We start from the raw sequence: 19737 nt of genomic DNA, 5'->3' as shown, positions 1-19737 counted from the left end.
GAGCAACCCACTCGGGTCTCCTTCCACACTGTGGAAGCTTTGTGCTTTTGCTTTTCAAAATAAATCATCTTGCTGCTGCTGACTCTTTGGGTCTGCACCACCTTTAAGAGCTGTAAAACTCGCTGTGAAGGTCCACAGCTTCATTCTTGAAGTCAGCAAGACTAAGAACCCACCAGAGGGAACCAACTCAGGACACACTTTTAAGGGCTTACAACTCTAAGGGGGTCCATGTGAAAGAGCCGTGATAGATTGGGCCAGTGATCTATAGGTAACACATGTGGTCAGAGTAGGTGGTTAATCTTTAACCTCAGGCCTGGTCAGTGGTGCTGTTAGTCTTGCCACTGACTTCATTCCTGTTGTTTTTCAGCTTTTACTTCCTCCTTCTCTTCAGAGACAGGAGACAGTAAGAGAAATGGCCTCTCTCCTCAGCTTAAGATAGTACTTGCCAGGCACGGTGGCTGACACCTGTAATCCCAGCACTTTGGGAGGCTGAGGCAGGCGGATCATGAGGTCAGGAGTTCAAGACCAGCCCGACCAACATGGTGAAAACCCCGTCTCTACTAAAAATACAACGATTAGGTGGGCGTGGTGGCGTGTGCCTGTGATCCCGGCTACTCAGGAGGCTGAGGCAGAAGAATTGCTTGAACCTGGGAGGCGAAGGTTGCAGTGAGCCAAGATCGCGCCATTGCACTCCAGCCTGGGCGATAGAGTGAGACTCCATCCCCCCCAAAACAAAAGACGGTGCTTATCTTGTCCATAATTTAGCAGGAGTGTTTCAATATTACACCCATGCTGTTTCCATATTAAACAGATTCTTTGTGGTTGAGATAAATATACTTCATTATGCTAAGAACGTATTTGTATACTCCTGCTAAGAACTTACATCAAGTATGAATATGGAAATTTTCTTTTTTTTTAATACGGAAGTTTTCAAATGTCTTTGATAGCTTTTTCAGACATGAGTACAGTTATGTGCCACATAATGATGTTTTGGTCAACGATGGATCACATATACCATGGTGGTCCCATAAGTTTATAATGGAGCTGAAAAATTCGTATCTCCTAATGACATCATAACCATCATAATGCAATGCATTACTCACGTGCTTGTGAAGATGTTGGTGTAAAGAAACCTACGGAACTGCCAGTCGTCTAAAAGTATAACACATACAATCATGTACAGCACATAATGAAGGGCTTGATAATAAAGGGCTGTGTTACTGGCTTATGTATTTACTATCCTATATTTTTCATTGTTATTTTAGAGTGTACTCCTGCTTCGCAGTGTCTCATGCCTGTAATTCTATCACTTGGGGAAGCCAAAGCAGGCGGATCACTTGAGGTCAGAAGTTTGAGACTGACCTGGCCAACATGGTGAAACCCCGTCTCTATTTAAAGTACAAAAATTAGCTGGGTGTAGTGGCATGTGCCTGTAGTTCCAGCTACTTGGGAGACTGCAGCAGAAAAATCGCTTGAACCCAGGAGGTGGAGGTTGCAGTGAGCTGAGATCACACCACTTACTCCAGCCTGGGCAACAGAGCAAGACTGCGTCTCAAAAAAAGGAAAGAAAACTGCAAAATAGCCTCAGGCAGGCCCTTTAGGAGTTATTCCAGCAGAAGGCATGTTATTACAGGAGATGACAAACTGTAGGAGTGGAAGGCAGTGATGCTGATCATCCTGGCCCTGTGTAGGCCTAGGCTCATGTGTGTGTTTGTCTTAGTTTTTAGCAAAAAATATTTTAAAAGTAAAAATCATAATAATAAATTTTAAAAACATGAAAAAGCTTACAGATATTTTTGCATAGCTATGCAATGTTTTTGTGTTTTAAGCTCTTATTACGAAAGAATTTAAAAAATTAAACTTGAAAAGGTAAGTTACAGTAGCCTAAGGTTAATTTATTATTGAAGAAAGAAAATTTATTGCTTATAAAGTTAGCGTAGCCTACGTGTACAGTGTTTATAAAGGCTACACCCATGCACAGTAATGTCCTGGGCCCTCATACTCACTCCCCACTCACTCACTCACTCACCCACCCAGAGCCACTTCCAGTCCTGCAAGCTCCCTCCATGGTGAGTGCCCTGTGCAGGCGTTCATTCTTTATCTTTTGTACCATATTTTTACTGTACCTCTTCTCTGTTTAGCTATGTTTGGATATACAAATACTTAGCATTGTATTACAGTTGCTCACAGTATTGAGCACACTCACATGTTGTACAGGTTTGCAGTCTAGGAGCAGTAGGGCATACCTATAGGCCATACCATAGATCCTAAGTGTGTAGAAGGCTCTACCATCTAGGTTTGCGTAAGTACATGCTATGATGTTTGCACAATGACAAAACTGCCGAATACGTTTCTCAGAGCATATCTCCATCATTCAGTCATACTTATCTGTATATAATTTTTCTTCTTATACCTATTAATAACAATATATTTCTGTAGAAATATACTTGGTTCACTAACTAAACATTGGAAATGTTACCTTTTTGTATGCTCTGGAAAAATTAAAATAAGATATGGGAGCTCTCTTTTCTGTAAAGATTTTACAGAATTCCTCTATAACTGCTGGAATTTGAGGGGTCCTTTTTTTTTTTAACAACTTCCTGTTTCTTTTATAGTAATTTATCTGTTTAAATTTTTTTCTCTTCTAAATCGTTTGTGGGCCCGGCACGGTGGCTCATGCCTGTAATCCCAGCACTTTGGGAGGCTGAGGGAGGCATATCACTTGAGGTCAGGAGTTCGAGACCAGCCTGGACAACATGGTGAAACCGTGTCTCTACTAAAAATATGAAAATTAGCCAGGCGTGGTGGCGCACACCTGTAATACCAACTACTTGGGTGGGTGAGCCAGGAGAATCACTTGAACCCAAAAGGCAGAGGTTGCAGTGAGCTGAGATGGTGCCACTGCACTCCAGCCTGGGCAACAGAGGGAGACTGTCTCAAAAAAAAAAAAAACAGTCCATTATGGTAAATGATACTTTTCTAGAAAACAATTTCATTCATTTTTATATGAGATTTCCACTATATTTGTGATTATTTTCTTCTTATCAATAAATTTTTTTTGGAGACAGAGTCTCTCCCTGTCTTCCAGGTTGGAGTGCAGTGGCTGATCTCTGCTCACTGCAACCTCCCCCCTCCCAGGTTCAAGAGATTCTCCTGCCTCAGCCTCCCAAGTAGCTGGGACTACAGGCATGTGCCACCGCGCCTGGCTAATTATTTATTTTTTTTATTTTTAGTAGAAATGGAGTTTCACCGTGTTAGGCTGGTCTCGAAATCCTGACCTCAGGTGATCTGCCCGCCTAGGCCTTCCAAAGTGCTGGGATTACAGGCGTGAGCCACCACAGCCGGCCTCAATAAATTCTTATTTGCATACTTGTTTTTCTCCTTCATTAGGTTAAGCAATGGCTTGTCCATTTTACTGTTTTTTGTTTTGAGACAAGGTCTTGCTCTGTCACCCAGGCTGGAGTACAGTGGAGCAATCACAGCTCACTGCAGCCTCAACTTCCCAGGCTCAAGTAATTCTCCTGCCTCAGCCTCCTGAGTAGCTGGGACTACAGGCATGTGCCACCATGCCCAGCTAATTTCTTAAAATATATTTTGTAGAGACAGGATCTCGCCATGTTGCCCAAGCTGGTCTTGAATTCCTGGGCTCAGGCAATCCTCCTGCCTCAGCCTCCCAAACTGCTGGGATTACAGGCATTAGACACTGCACCTCGCCTATATTGTTTAAAAAAAGATTTCAAATTTATTTTCCAGTTCTATGGATTTAAAGAATTGTTCTATTTCATGAACTTATGATTTTATCATTATTCATTTCTTTCTTCTGCTTTCCTTACATTTATTTTTTATTCTTCTAATTTGTATTTTCCTTCTTATTTGCTTTGACTTTGTAGCTAAGCTTCATATCCCATACATACAAATATGTAATATTTTCTATTATTTTTATTTGCTATTTTGCAGTTTCTACTTTGATTTCATCTTGAATTCCAGAGCTGTTAAGAAAGTATTTTAAAGTTTCCAGATGGCAGATAGTTTTTGTTTTGGGCGATGTTATTACCTCCTAATTTCGTTGCACTGTGATTGAGATTGTTGTCCATACATTTTCATTCTTATGAATATTCCATGAGTAGTTCTAAAAATAAACCGTTGCCTTTTTTTCAGCAATTATCACTTGATACATATTTGGATATATAACTGAGATCTGTTTCATTAACTATATTATCTAGCTCCTCTGTAGCCTTGATTTTTGTCCAGCTGATCTGTCACGGACCTTGAGAGGTGACTGAAAGGCATCAATGCACTGATGTCTGTCTTTCTGGTGTCTCCTATAATTTTTCCTTTTGAATGTTGAATATTAATGCTCTGCTATTTGGTGCTTGTTTGTAACTATTAGATGTATATTGTGAATTATGTCCTCTGCCATTATGAAGTACCATTCTGTTTTGTTTCTTACTTTTGAACCTGAACTCAACCTTGTCTAATAGTAAGAGCTCAGTTCCTGCTTTCTTTTTGAGTAGTTTGTCTATTTTTGGTCAATATTTTAATACTACATGTTAAAATAGGTGCAAGGCAATGTTGTAAGCACTCTACACGTTACCTCATTTAATACTTTTTACTTTTAATGATGTTTTTGCTTATCCTTTCATTTTCAAACTTTTTGCATATTTTTAATTGTGCCCCCTGAATGCAGCATAAAGTTGTATTTTGCTTTGTGATTCAATCCGAAAATTGTTTTCTTTATGTAGGTGAGTTTATTCATTTATACTTTTGATGAAGCACATACATTTGGTGTTGATTCTGTCCTATTACTTTATTTTGTGCTTTCTCTTTTTACGTCTTTTAAAAGATGTCGCTGTATGACCTGTTTTCTGTGTTGTGTGTGTGTTTTTCTTTTGAAAGGTAGTAAGATTTGGGTTTTTCCTCCCAGAGGTTACCCTTATAAGTGTGACTTTATATTGTGCCTTTAATCTCTCACTTCTTTAGAGAGTATCTATTTATGTATTCTTTCATTGTGATAAAGAAATACCTGAGGCTGGGCTATTTATAAAGAAAAGAGGTTTAAGGCCAGGTGTAGTGGCTCACACCTGTCATCCCAGCACTTTGGAAGGCTGAGGCGGGCGGATCACCTGAGGTCAGGAATTCAAGGCCAGCCTGGCCAACATGATGAAACCCCGTCTCTACTAAAAATACGAAAATTAGCCAGGCGTGGTGGTGGGCGCCTGTAATCCCAGCTACTCGGGAGGCTGAGGCAGGAGAATGGCTTGAACCTGGGAGACGGAGGTTGCAGTGAGCCGAGATCATAGCACTGCACTCCAGCCTGGGTGACAGAGCAAAACTCCATCTCAAAAAAAAAAAAAAAGAAAGAAAGAAAAGAAAAGAAAAGAAAAAGGAAAAGGAAAGAGGTTTAATTGGCTCACGGTTCTGAAGGCTGCACAGGAAGCATGGTGCCAGCATCTGCTTCTGGGGAGGCCTCAGGAGGCTTGCTATCATGGCAGAAGGCAAAGGGGAGTCAGTGTGTCACATGGTGAGAGCGGGGACAAGAGAGAGAGAGAGGGCAGTGCCACACTTTTCTTTTTTTTTTTTTTTTTGAGACGGAATCTCGCTCTGTCGCCCAGGCTGGATTGCAGTGGCGCGATCTCGACTCACTGCAAGCTCCGCCTCCCGGGTTCCCACCATTCTCCTGCCTCAGCCTCCGGAGTAGCTGGGACTACAGGCGCCCGCCACCTCGCCCGGCTAGTTTTCTTTTTGTATTTTTAGTAGAGACGGGGTTTCACTTTTAGTAGAGACGTGTAGACCAGGATGGTCTCGATCTCCTGACTTCGTGATCCACCCGTCTCGGCCTCCCAAAGTGCTGGGATTACAGGCTTGAGCCACCGCGCCCGGCCAGTGCCACACTTTTAAACAACCAGATCTCATGCGAACTCAGGCCCCACCTCCAACACTGGGGATCGCATTTCAACATGACTTTTGCAGGGGCCAAACATCCAAACCATATCAATACTATTCCCAAATTTAGTTGATTATCTTTCTCATTGTTTACCTTTCAGTGTGTTTTTTAAAAACCTAAAACCTTCTATTATTTGAATTGCCAGCGTTGAATGGTAAACACTGACCTCATCTATTAAAGATGAGTTAATTTGCACACTTATTTCTACCTACCTTCTCTTTTCTGCCCCAACTTTTATTATATCATTTCTACATTATCAGAAAATATAAAATTTACTTTCTTTTCTGTCACTTTAATCCCTGAGTTTGCTTTCATCTTGGTTATACTGTTAAATAGTCAATGATTGCTTCCCATCCCTTTGCGCTAACTTTCCCAGTCAGCTTTTGCTGGTTAAAACTTCTTTACTTATGCAGAGTTCATGGGACAATATCCTTGAGTTCTTGGTGTTAAAAACTGTGTCTGTATTGGAATCAGTTTGCCTGGATATAAAATTCTTCTTCACATTTTTTTCTTAGTGTCTTCTGGTGCTTCGTGTTGCTATGAAGAGGTAAGAGTTTACCCTGAGTTTTTTCTTATACATTACTTGATCTTTTTGCCTGGACACCCAACGGATCCCTTCTAAAATCAATGAAGTCCAATAATTTATTAAGATATATGTAAATATTTAGAGCTGGGCACGGTGCATGCATCTGTAGTCCCAGCTTTTCAGGACGCTAAGGCAGGAGGATCTCTTGAGCCTGGGATTTCAAGACCAGCATGGGCAATATAGCAAGACCCCATCTGAAAAAATATATATATATGTGAATATTCAGCATTATAGGCCAGTTTTCCCTGAAATATGGTGTGCTCTTTTTGCATGTTGATCCTATTTTTTATTTTATAAAATTTTTTGAAGTGTTATTAAATATTTGTCCTGTTCAGTAATTGAACTTTATTTTTCTGAGACTCCAATTATGCTCTTCATCTCATTTGTCTATTTTCTTTATCATTTGGCTCTAATTTTAAAATCCCAAATGGATACTTCCTTTGATCCACTTTTTGCTTTCGACTCTCTGCTCCTGTGTCGTCAGCAGCATCTTCTCTGCGTATGCTGCTTCCGATCTCGTTTTCAATTCTTTGCTGACTTTACTGCTTCCTCTCAGTTCCTGAGTCCCTCCAGCCTATGTTTTATATAATCCTGTTGTGAATTCTTTCTTCCCTGAGCTACTACACTTCTGCTTTGAGCTCTTGCTTTATAGAACTGATTGCTGTTTCAAGTTGCTGCTGCCGTTTTTAATTCATGGAGTAATGTTTGGCCCCAATTTTCAGACTAACGTTATTGGCTCATAATGTGGCCCACAGGGTCTAACAATGTGAGACTGCCTGCTGCGTACCTCAGGGCTCCGCAGGCTCTTAGGTTTCTGGGATTTTTTGATAGATTAAGTATTTTGGAGGACATGGGTGAATATGCCTGATGTTAGGACAGGCACCCTGAGCTCAGTTAAGACGTGCTGACATACCATGAGCCTCATGGACACCCAAGAGTGGCCGGTGTTTTGCCTGCTAAGTATTCCAGCCAGCTCCTGAAAACAGCGTTGCTAGAATACTAACAATTTCTCCTGGAGGATGGAATAAAACCAAAGAGCTATGCTGCTACCAGGCTCTGAGATAGACTTTGTCTGAAAGCGCATAATGCTGTGAGTCTGGCTCTTTCATCTCTTGAGGAGGCAGCAATTTTCATTTTCATCAGTGTGACACCCGTTGGCTGTAAGTGATATCACAAGTAATTTTTTGCTAATGATAAGAATAAGGAAGATTGAATGATCTATTCTTTTTACAGATTATATCAGATTTAAAGGCACGTACTGTATTTGTGATGACCATCCATCTAACTGTTGGAAGGAACAAAACATTACAGGTTATCTTAGTGGAAACAGCTTTCCCAGGAAGGTAGTGATAACCAAAAAATTAGGGTAGGGAACTAAGAGAGACCAAGTCAACTGTAAGATAAGATTGTTGGCATCGTTCAGCAGCCCTTACCAATGGTTTTAATCGATAGACATCTGGTGAAAAACCTGCCCATATTAGTAGCATTGGTAGCAAAGAGCTGCTTTGGCTGGATGTGATGGCAGCCTGGAGACCAGTAGAATGAAAAACCACAGGAACCAGGGGGAGGAAATCCACTGTGGGAGGGCACCAGCATCACCCTATTCTGATCAGTTGTTTGAGTTTCTGAGGGAAATCTCCTGACCATTTTTCTTTCTGAGGCACAGTGTTTGGGGAACTTGCTGGAAGAAAGACCTTGAGGAGGGGGAGAGTGTGCTCCAGGACCTGGGAGTGCTGGATGGCTTTCACGACCATCTTCATACAGCGTGGACCATGGCAAGAACTTATTGGAGGTCTCAACGGCTGTTTGTTCACCTTGAGTCATTCCACAGGACATCTATTTTGGCCTGCCCAGCACATTTTTTCCTTTTATGGTTAAAACATCCCTCTGGAAATCATCTCTGAGGCAGTGAGAACTTTCAGGAATTCTCCCCACCACCACTACTGCCCAGCCGCCCATACCCAGGTCATATGGTCTCAGTGGGGATGGCAGTCAAGGTGCCCAGCTCAGGATAGGCGCTTTAGCTGGTTCAAGGGTCTGTTGTCCAATGCCCAGAGACAGATAAGTTAACCAACCTCTGTTCTGGTCTCATAGCTTTGAATGCAAGTATGTTCTTGGCTCAGGCCATGTTATCTTGGGGAAGCTAGGAGCAATAGATGAAAATGAAACTGGGCAAGAAATGGTAGGTTTACACCAAATGTTCAGAAACAAGTGATGTGATAAAGGACATTATCTATTTGTAGGAGAGAACACAAAGCAGACATTCAAGTTTTATTCCATATCTGAGCCAACACAATTCTTCATCTGCCTTGTTCCTGAATTTCCCCCAAGGTTTGGGAATAGAAGCAAAACAAATATAACCCAAGTAGCCTTACATTATCTCATATGCTTTTATTTTAGGACAGTCTTGAAATAATCCCTCCTGTAGAAGAACGTGTTGGGCAAAGTAATTCATGACCAGGTATAAAGAGTGCCTCCAGCATCAGCACATAACTAGCATATATGCTACTTCCAAGAAGAGTTTCTTAGAATTTATGTGCTATCGATGCTTCATAGACTTTAATACTATTTTTCTTCAACTTTTATTTAGCAGCTCTTTCCATACTACAGAATCAAATTCCTTTTTAAAGTAAGGTTTTAAAAATAAGTTCACTATATACAGCAATCACAGGGATTCCAAAAAGGGCCACCTTCTTCCACAACTTCCAGGGGCACCACTCATTGTAGTAAATGGTGTCTATTACATTGCTTGTGAATGGCTCCCCCTGGTGTGTACAGCTCGGTGGCTCTGTATTTAAGGTCCTGGCGCTTTCACTATTTCTTACTCAAGCCCTCTTTGTTTTGCTCTTTTGGAACCTCCTAAGAAGTGATGCATTCTTTCATTATAGCCAGGGGATAAAAGAAGCAGGATCATTGGATGAAAATTGTCATCACACTCATCGCTGCTATATTGACACAGGTGAAATTCATGCTACACCATAGAGCAGGGGTTCCCAACCCGCAAGCCTCTGGTACCAGTCTGTGGCCTGTTAGGAACGGGGCCACACAGCAGGAGGTGAGCAGCGGGTGAGTGAGCACAGCTTCATCTTTATTTACTGCTGCTCGCCATTGCTCACATTACCGCCTGAGCTCCGCCTCCTGTCAGATCAGCAGTGGCGTTAGATTCTGAAAGGAACACAAACCCTATTGTGAACTGCGCATGTGAGAGAACTAGACTGCACACTCCTTATGAGAATCTAATGCCGGATGATCTGTCACTGTGTCCCATCACCCCCTGATGCGACCACCTAGTTGTAGAAAACAAGCTCAGGGCTTCCACTGATTCTGCATTATGGTGAATTGTATAATCATTTCATTATATATTGCAAAGTAATAATAATAGAAATAAAGTGTACAGGCTGGGCGTGGTGGCTCACGCCTGTAATCCCAACACTTTGTGAGGCCGAGGCAGGTAGGTAATGTGAGGTCAGGAGTTCAATCAAGACCAGCCTGACCAACATGGTGAAACCCTAAATATACAAAACTAACTAAATATACAAAAGTTAGCCAGGCATGGTGGCTCACACCTGTAATTCCAGCTACTCAGGAGGCTGAGGCAGGAGAATCGCTTGAATCTGGGGGGCAGAAGTTGCAGTGAGCTGAGATGGCGCCACTACACTCCAGCCTGGGCAACAGAGTGAGACTCCGTCTCAAAAAGAAAGAAAGTCCACAATAAATGTAATGTGCTTGACACACCAAAACCATTCCCTAACCACCGTCCGTGGAAAAATGGTCTTCCCTGAAAGGGAAAGACCAAAAAGTTTGGGGACCATCATCATAGAGGTCAGGACCCACAGGTCTCCAATGCCTGCCTCTTTAACCTTCTCCTTGACATCCTTCCCTATGAGAACCACAGTGGCAGAATGATTGCTAGAGAATGCAAATTACAGGGTAGTGGAGTGAATATTTTCAAAATAATATCCTTATTTTACCCCATCTTATTTATCTTGCTAATGACATTTAATATCATTTCGAAACAAAAAACAAAGACAGAAAGGTGCACATATTTCTACCCCATACTAGTTTCCAAACTGCAGGTTGAGCATTCATGATAAACTCCTGCATTAAGTATATATGATCCACTATCAGTGCACATAAGTAAGATACATTAGAAATGCTTCCCAGGAACTCTCTTAGATTTTATTTCATGAGAATCATTTTTTCCTTAGCTAGTATAGAAAATTATTTAATAATATGCACATGGTGAAGAGTAACAGACAGCATTCCTAAGATACATCATGCATCTCGATGCATTGGCCATATCATTGCTTCTGCAAATTGTCCTTGAATTCTACAAATAGATTGTCTAGAAAAATTTTCTAATGATTCAGATCACATTTGAGTTTTCTTTAAAGTTTACTTTTTTAGAAGCTTCCTAAATAGTTGAACAAAAAACTTCTCAAATTTTCCTCAAAGTGTGAATTTCACTTACTGTTTTCCGGAATACAACAAACAAGGATCATGGGACAGCATGTCTCACTGGTATTTACATTCAGTGCCCCAAATCAGAACCAAACCACTGTTCAAGTCTTCTGTAAGAACACTGGATTTGAGTCCCTGAAGTGCTGATAAAGTTTTATTTTTTGGCCTACATAATTATTATATGGGCATTGAGTAATTGTTGGACTTTACATGGGTGGACTTTATGGGTTTTTGCAATTGTATTTCACAATTAAAAGAAATAAAAGGCAGCTATTTTTAGTATTACTTAAATGTTAATTTATGTAACAATCCCTTAAACCTGACCTGAGTCCCCACTCAGGTAAACTTTAATATGGCATCTACTTTAAAAAACTAATTAATTCAATTTTGTAGTAAACTAGCAGCTTCGACCCACATCCACTCTAATACCTGCTGCAGAAAGAGGCTGGCTGTTTACACTGAGCCTCCTAGTTGCTGCATCCCCTCTGCTCATAGTCCAGGAGGTAACTCAGAAATTGAGTCTGAGAACAGAGGCCAGGTGCAGTGGCTCACGCCTATAATCCCAACACTTTGGGAGGCTCAGGCGGGTGGATCACCTGAGGTCAGGAGTTTGAAACCAATCTGGCCTAGATGGTGAAACCCCATTTCTACTAAAAATACAAAAATTAGCTGGGTGTGGTGGTTTGCACCTATAATCCCAGCTACTCAGGAGGCCAAGGCAGGAGAATCACTTGAACCCGGGAGGCAGAGGTTGCAATGAACCACTGCACTCCAGCCTGGGCAACAGAACGAGATCTGTCTTTAAAAAAAAAAAAAAAAAAGAAAGAAAAAAAGAATTAAGAACCAAACATATAATTCAGTTGTGGGGTGTGGCCACCCTTCTTTGACCAAAGTACTTCTCTGTTTTACATACACAATGCCCCCATTTTTCTTTGAAGAAATATGGCTAAAATAAAGTTTGAAAACCACTGATCACATATTCAGAACTTGGGTTTTATCACTTTGAAGTGTCTAAGCCCTGGTACACTGAAAACAGTATAAGGACATCACTAGGTGATTCCCTTCCAAATCACCTTTTTGTACATTTGTCTCTAGATTCAAGTTATATACATTGCACATAACAGTCAAACTTCAATAAAATGGTAGTCTTTAGTGTATTTACTGCTTATATTGTTTAGTTTGGCTGCTTCCTAAGACCTCCAAGGATTCTGATTCTATTCAATCAAGTTTCAAAGTCACAAAGTATTTGATTGCTTCTTAAGTATTGGCATATGAAATCTCTAGTTTTTACTAAAAATGTCCTGTATCCAACCTTTTGTGTTTAGTATTACTTTTTTTTTTTTTTGACACGGAGTCTCACTCTGTCACCCAGGCTAGAGTGCAGTGGCACAATCATGGCTCACTGCAACCTCCACCTCCCAGGTTCAAGCAATTCTCCTGTCTCCACCTCCCAAGTAGCTGGGATTACAGGCATGCACGACCACGCCTGGCTAATGTTGTAGTTTAGAGACAAGGTTTCACCATTTTGGCCAGGCTGGTCTCAAACTCCTGACTTCAGGTGATCCGCCTGCCTCGGCCTCCCCAAGTGCTGGGATTACAGGTGTGAGCCACTGTGCCCGGCCTAGTATTACTTTTTTTTCCCCTTCAAAGTTAAAGTTCATTTAGTTTGGGGCCTTGTCTACTATTTTTCTTGCTAGATGAATAGCAAAGGAATAGAAAAAGAACTTGTTGTTAAAAACTAATAATTTTCAGATAATGACTTTCCTTTTTTTAAAGGAAAAAAATCGGCCGGGCACGGTGGCTCACGCCTGTAATCCCAGCAATTTGGGTGGCTGAGGCAGGCAGATCACGAGATCAGGAGTTCAAGACCAACCTGACCAACATGGTGAAACCCCGCCTCTACTAAAAACGCGAAAAAATTAGCCGGGTGCAGTGGCACGTACCTGTAATACCAGCTGCTCAGGAAGCTGAGGCAGAAGAATCGCTTGACCCCAGGAGGCTGAGGTTGCAGTGAGCCGAGATCACGCCACTGCAATCCAGCCTGGGCGACAGAGCAAGACTTCCTCCGTCTCAAAAAAAAAAAGGAGAAAAATCGAGAGGTATTAAAGTTGGTAGTAAGAAATGGTTCTAACTGGATAGCAACTAAGCTGTGTGCACGGACACCAAAGAAATATGATTTGATATTTTTCTTGGGGAGGAGTAGTTGGACAATAAATGGCTTGACAACCCTTCATTCAACTTGAACATTCTGTTCTAGTAGAAAGTGAATTTATTTATTCATCAATCACAGAAAATATTACTCAAAAATCATGCAGGAATGGATAACCAATGTCTAGAAAGCAGGTCAATATAGGACTTTAGCACAATTTTTGAGGACAAAGCCCACAAAGTAGTAACACAATACCTGTAGGACTGACCTGGTTCCCAATTGCTGCTTGCTTTTGTTACTTTCTCACTGTTGTTACTCAAAAATCTAAACAGCAAGGAGAAATTTGTACCAAAAAAAGCAGCACTCGACAGGGAAAACAATTCAAATTGGAGCAGGCTCTTGATAATACATATCAAAGTCCTTAAAGTTACACATATCCCTATGACAATTATCCTAGCCAATGACAGCAGTGACAGGCTCTAAGAATTTAGGTCAAAAACTTATGACAATCTCATTCTTCAAAGTCAACTAATTTTACCATTAAAAAAAAATTCTCATTTTAGCATCAAGAAAAATCTTGATGTCTCAGGAAACTGTCTCACCTCACTCATCTGAAAAAAATAGTATATCCCATCTTGGTAACCAACTTTATTCACTAAACTTGATTATACATTATTGCAGGCTGGTGTGTTTGGTTTTTTGGTTTTGGGGTGTTTTATGTGCAGATTTCTTGGTGTGTGTATGGTCTTTTTACAAAGTTCAACTGCATCCGTATAGGATGATTCACTAGTTGAGGATATTCAAGATATGCAAGTATTAGAAGCATTAATAATAAAAGAGCCTCTGAAGTGACTCATTTCAAGGAGGCTTTAGAAAGATGCAGTCACTTAATCTGGTAGAAAATCACGTTCTGGGGGGCATTTTCAGGAATTTCAGCATATAGAGAAGTGACGATGATAATAAGCAATACAACATACTTGAACTTGGGTTTTGAAATCAGATGTGGCCTTGAATTATTTGACCAAATTACTTTGTGTAAGTTTCTCTACCTGAAAAGTAAGCCAAATGAGAAGAGCTCCTCGTAAGAGGAAATGAGAATACATAAGTAAACCATGGGATACCTGCACCCTGCTGGGCACTTTAAATATATCATCTCATCTAACAGTCATGCTCTGTGAAACAGTTATTAGTCCTATTTCAGATGAAGTAAGGTTAAAAGGTTAAATTCCCAGAGGTTACATGTCTAGTAAGAGGCAGAGCCAGGATTCACTCTCAGTAACAGAATTCTAAAATATGCATTTCTCTTAAATCAGGATTCTTTAAATGTTATTAGCCAAGAGTATTTTTCTAGGGTTTTAAATAGGATTATCATAAATGTACACTACACAACTTCCTCCACATCAAAGGTCACTATAAAATATTTTCAATAACCTTCATATTAACTTGAAACAAGCCAATTTACAAACTTACCAAACCACCTAATTAGGTATATTAGATTTATTTCTTTGTAATTTTTGCTTTTCTGATAATCATTATCCCACAAAATACGCATTCCAAGACTGAGGAAAGTGAGGTAACTAAAAGTGCTTTCACAATACATTCATGTTATTGTGTCCTGCAATCTATAAAAGCAACCCACTTACAGTATATAGATTTTAGCTTTGGTATCCAATTAAATATCCTCAAAAATGAATCATTTTTAAAGGTTATATGGTAAAATAAAAACATCTGATTATGTAATTCAAGCATAAAAAAAGTATCGTTTTTATTACTAGAATACAAAATAGGAGTAACTGCTACATGCTTAAATTAAGCTTACGTTCAATCTTCCCATTCCAACACGATTGGCCCATTAAAGGTCTTTCTTTTCTCTGTATATTATCACCATTATTGCTCAATGTGCAGTATCTAAAAATAGAATCTAGAAAGCCAGAAACCACAAAAATAACATCTTGGGGCCAGTTTGAAGCAAAGTAAACAGAATATACAATGACAAACACAGGCAGAATCACCTAAGACAAAAACAGAATTCCACTTCATTACTAACAAATGTAGTTAAATTGAATAGGCTCATTATCAAGAGCTGAACATGGCTCTCTGTTCTTTCCAGGATTCTAAAGGATTCGTACACACAAAAACCATCCAGTTCTAGATCTGAAAATTGAAGGGAATTGCTTTGCATCTATTCTGCCTCAGGGGGTTGCTGTAAAAAAATAGTAATAATAAAGATGTATATCACACAATTACCTGGTTGTCTAATTTATAATGACAAGTCGTGGGAAGCCTACTTACAGGAATTGGTTCTGACTTGGAGAAAAAAAACACAACTTCTTGAAAAGGTAAAATAGCTTAAAGCATTTAATATCTAAACAAATCTGTTAATAGTAGTCACAAAATACGCTTAATATAGAAACCCACATTCATGTCTTTAAGAAAAAGTGTAAATTGTGTTCCACCTCAAAACATAAATTAACCCGCTTAAAGAATGCGCAGCGGTCAAAGTCATGGTGAATTTTAAACAACTTCAGAATAAAATAACAGTAAGTACTTTATACTGCTTTATATCTAAAAAATGCTTACAACTTCTCATAAAAATAGTTTGAAGCAACTATTTTTTCTTTTCTTTTTTAACAGACATGTTCAACATGACGGGCAACATTTTTAAAACCTTAAGCTTTACAGACTTTCAAACATTCCAATACTGTGGTCCCTTTTCTTAGATGTGGTTTATTCAGCTAGAAAAGAAAACATGGTAGACAACTTAATATGTTTTCACCAAATTGAAAGTAGTACAAAAATTTTAGAACTCTACCGAACTACACGTCGTACCTAACGTATCATTAAAAATAGAAGACAGTATTTTCTTCAGCAAATAAAACAGCATACTGATATGCTGTTAATGCATACCTTTTAATGTGTACTGTCATTCATAAATTATTTACAACTTCTACTGTGTGAAGAGAACTAGAATGTAAATTTTCTGCAAAACTGGAAAAAAAGCAATACAAAATTTGTGAAAGCCTGTGTTTTATGCTGTACAAAAGTCAGTTTTTCTCTTCAAATACCAGATATTGTATGCAGTGATATTTTGGACACATTATAGTAATTCTTGAGGATGTTTTAATGCTGGAGGTAAGTTTACAGGCCTCGATTCTTCATCAAGGAGTACTAGATCCTCTATTTCACTGCCTCTGTATTTCCTTTTACATATTTTTACCACCACCTTTTTCTTGAGAAATAACTTCAGTGCTTCTCTTGATGCAACTGCTTTTGCATTTTCTTTGCTTTTTCCACAGCCAGTGCCTAAATACACAGACTTGCACCTCAATTCACAAACAATACTTTCTTGAGAGCTCTTATTTTGAGGCAGATCTGCTAATTCTTTTAGTGGGACAAAAAATACATCCAGTGTTGCTTTCAGAGCCTCAATAGCTGCATTTAGGAGCTCTCCATGATTCACATTGGGACTAAAGCCACCAACAGCTACCAACTTCCATGCCACCGTTTTATACAGTCTATTGAAAAAAGGTTGCTTCTGTTTCACATCTTCATTGGTTAACTTGCAAGAGAATTTGACAGAACTCTCACTTGACTGTGAAGTACTTTTAGAAGGCAACTGTGAGGTGCTAGTCTGAGAACTACTCTTAGAAGCCAACTGGGACACACTTGCTAAGGAAGTGCTTTTGGAAACCAGTGATCCACTGGTCTGGGAGCTGCTCTTGGAAGCTAGAAGTGACGCAGCTACCTGGGAAGTGCTTTTGGAAGTTAGCAGCGATGTATTTGTTGAAGAGCTGCTCTTGGGAGTCAGCAAGGATGTGCCTGATGAGGAACTGTTTTTAGCAAGTGATGATGAGACAGTTGCCTCTGAACTAGTTTTGGAAGTTAACCCACTTGAAGCTGTCTCTGAACTAGGTTTGGAAGACAAGAGTGGCAATTCTACTTCTGAGCTTCCTGAGGAGCCCAACAAGGGCACCTCGATCTCTGAGCTGCTTTGAGAAGCTGAGGCTGAAGAGCCTTCCAAAGCACTCTTTTTAGGTGATCCACCTTGTTGTCTAGAATCAGTGGATTGGGTCATGTGACTATTCACACTGGATTTCAGCAAGGAAACAAATGATGCAGAACCGTGTTTATCTGCAGCTTCTGCTTCAGAAGCTTTCCCAGATGCTGCCGTTGTTACCTGAGAGGAAACGCTGCTGCTGCTTTGGCTGGAGACAGATCGATCTCCATCACTTGTAGAACTATTCTGACTGGAGATGCCAGAGCTTCGAGCTGAGTTCCCACTCTCTGATTTGATGGCCGCCCCTGTACACGTTGAACTGTTTTCCTGCTGAGCTGATGCACGTTCTGTCTTGGCAGAAGTTTTTGCATGATCTTGCTCAACTGCAGAACTGTTTTTCCCTTCTGTAACTCGTTTCTTGGATGGCTCTTCTACCCCTTCTAAAAAGAAGAAAAACACAGATACATGACTAAGAATACCTCGTATAAAACGGGTGATGAGACACACATTAAAATAAAGGCACAAAGTGAAAATATTTCAAGACTAATCGTTTCTTTAAAAAGTGTGGAGTCATTAATTTCTTAAAACAGTGTTGAATAACATCATGAATGTCTAATATTTTAAAAAACAACAGCATCAGACAACAGTGGACGCTTCAAAATCTAAAGCAGTCAAAGCAAACTATCAAATTCAAAGTCTAAAGACATAGATATACAGTTAAGGTTTAACATTCCAACTTTATTACTTATTGATAACATAAAAATTCTGGCTTGTTAAAAAATTAATAACGATAATTCCTAATTATATCAAACTTATGCTCTAAACTCCTATGTATGTTCACATCTATGATCTGCTAACCATTGCTACTCGATATCCCTCTTTTCTTCACCTTGGCAACCAGTTCGTCTCTTGTTGTATAGGTTGGAGCATCTGTCACTTTGATGCCTTCAGCCATACTAAGTATTTTATCCATAACTTTTTGAGGGTATCTGAAAAAGAAGGAAAAGTCATTTTTTAAAAAGCGCTTTTTCTAAGGTCCTATTTGTGCTTTGCAAAAAACAGGACACAGGAACTGCATTTCCTGGCTGCAATCAAGAAAGTGTACCAACCGCCAAGAACTGTTTCCTGGAACTCCATAAACAAGTGCCCCAGGGTCTAGGAGGCAGGGCACCTCCTCACTCATCTTAAATCTAGCACCCGTCCCCAAGAGCGTTGTCCCCTAACACCAGCACCCCTACCAGCAGCTCCCCCCACACCACGGGGCACACAGACGTCCGGGAATCATGTCGGCTCCTCGCAGGGACACCTTTCTCACCCTTAGAGGGCAGCCGGGCCGGCGGATTCCCGCGCTTCACAACTTCCCCTCCCCGCCGAGGCCGGTCCCGCGGAGGGCGCCGAGCGCCGGTCTGCAGGTGGCAGACAAAACGGGGCGTGCTGGTTAGGGACGCTGCCTCACTCACCGGCACCCGAGGAAGACGTGGTTCGCCCAGGCCATGGAAAAGGAGATGAGCTGCTGCAGCTGCCGGTTTCGGGTCCCGCTCTCGGCGTCGGCAGCTTCATCCGTGCTAGCGGAGGCAGCGCCGCCAGCGGGGGCCAGGTCCCCGGCGTTGCGGAGCAAAAAATCCCGGCGGTGGCGCCAGTGTTTGTCAGTCTCGCCGTCGCAGCGCAGCGCCTCCACCCAGGCGGCCACCCGCGGGTTCTGGCTCAGGTACTCCGACACCTCCTGCGCCATGTTGGGCCTGCAGGCCGCGGACGCCGCGAGCACAGCTGCACCGGGAGACAGGCACGGAGCGCGGGGAGAGCGGCCCTGTCACTGCGGCCTGCACCGCCGGCCCTGCAGATAACGCTCCTCCAGAGGCCCAAAGACCAAACAACAGCGCCCGGAGCAGCCGAACCGCCCACTTCCGCCCGCCGCCGGCTTCTTCCCTTTTATAACCTCGACGCCGCCGCGCGCCCTCGCGTTCTTCCGGCGCGAGCCGCCGCTCCCAGGGCGCTTTGCGGCGCCGGGGCCGCCGCGACTCTGCGTCCCGGTCAGGCCACGGAGGGGACCCCGAGGGTGGGGTGGGCCGGCGTCGGCCGTCTCCCTCCCTGTGAGGGCGGATTGCAAGTCCGGCTGGCCCGGGACGACCGAGTCGCGGCGGAACCCCAGGCGTTCTGGCCTCGCTTTGTGACGCCGCGCACTGCTGTCGCCCTCCTCCCCCGCCGGGTCAGGTGCGGCGCCGGGAGCAGAGGCGAGAGGGGCAGGGCCCGGCAAGGGAGGCAGCTGGGCGCGGCGGGCAAAGTCCTCCAGGGCGGCGTCCCAGGAGACCTTGAGCCGCCAGCAGCCGCGGGGCCTATGGTCTCCGCTCTGAGACGCCTGTGTGCGAGCGGGGCCAAAACAAACAAAAGCCGGCCTCCATGTTTATAGAATGTCGGGAACTGCGTCTCGCGCTGTTTTCAGTGTGCCCGAGCGAAGCGTTCCGAGGCCGTCGGGGTCTCGGCGCGGTCAAGGGGACGAGGGTGCCGGTCTCCTTACATAGCAAGGTCACACGAGGACCTGGCTCCGTGTTAGTGTGAAGCTTGCTGCCCTCGAAGCTAGTCCTGGCCCCGCAGCCATTGCG

General features: G+C 42.1%; 1 protein-coding gene across 4 annotated transcripts; it reads right to left on the bottom strand.

The window, feature by feature from the left end:
* Positions 1-6573: 6573 nt before the first annotated feature.
* CDKN2AIP (CDKN2A interacting protein) lies at positions 6574-19434 on the bottom strand. 4 transcript variants are annotated; one of them, XM_033215768.1, is made up of 4 exons: positions 18598-19434; positions 17996-18126; positions 17318-17577; positions 6574-6724 (listed from the first exon to the last, which is right to left on the bottom strand). In XM_033215768.1, the coding sequence occupies exons 1-4, from the start codon at positions 18867-18869 to the stop codon at positions 6650-6652; spliced, it is 738 nt and encodes a 245-aa protein (XP_033071659.1). In that variant the 5' UTR covers positions 18870-19434; the 3' UTR covers positions 6574-6649. The 4 variants fall into 4 exon arrangements, with proteins under 4 accessions (XP_033071659.1, XP_033071661.1, XP_033071657.1 ...); XM_033215770.1 differs by lacking the exon at positions 6574-6724 and having other exon boundaries at positions 14881-17577; positions 18027-18126; positions 18598-19355; XM_033215766.1 differs by lacking the exon at positions 6574-6724 and having other exon boundaries at positions 14881-17577; positions 18598-19348.
* Positions 19435-19737: the final 303 nt, after the last annotated feature.

The sequence above is a fragment of the Trachypithecus francoisi genome, unplaced genomic scaffold (assembly GCF_009764315.1).
Source record: "Trachypithecus francoisi isolate TF-2019V2 unplaced genomic scaffold, Tfra_2.0 Lachesis_group1, whole genome shotgun sequence".
Lineage (NCBI taxonomy): Eukaryota > Metazoa > Chordata > Mammalia > Primates > Cercopithecidae > Trachypithecus > Trachypithecus francoisi.
Note: the sequence above shows the minus strand (reverse complement) of the source record. Positions and strands in the feature narration are given on the sequence as shown.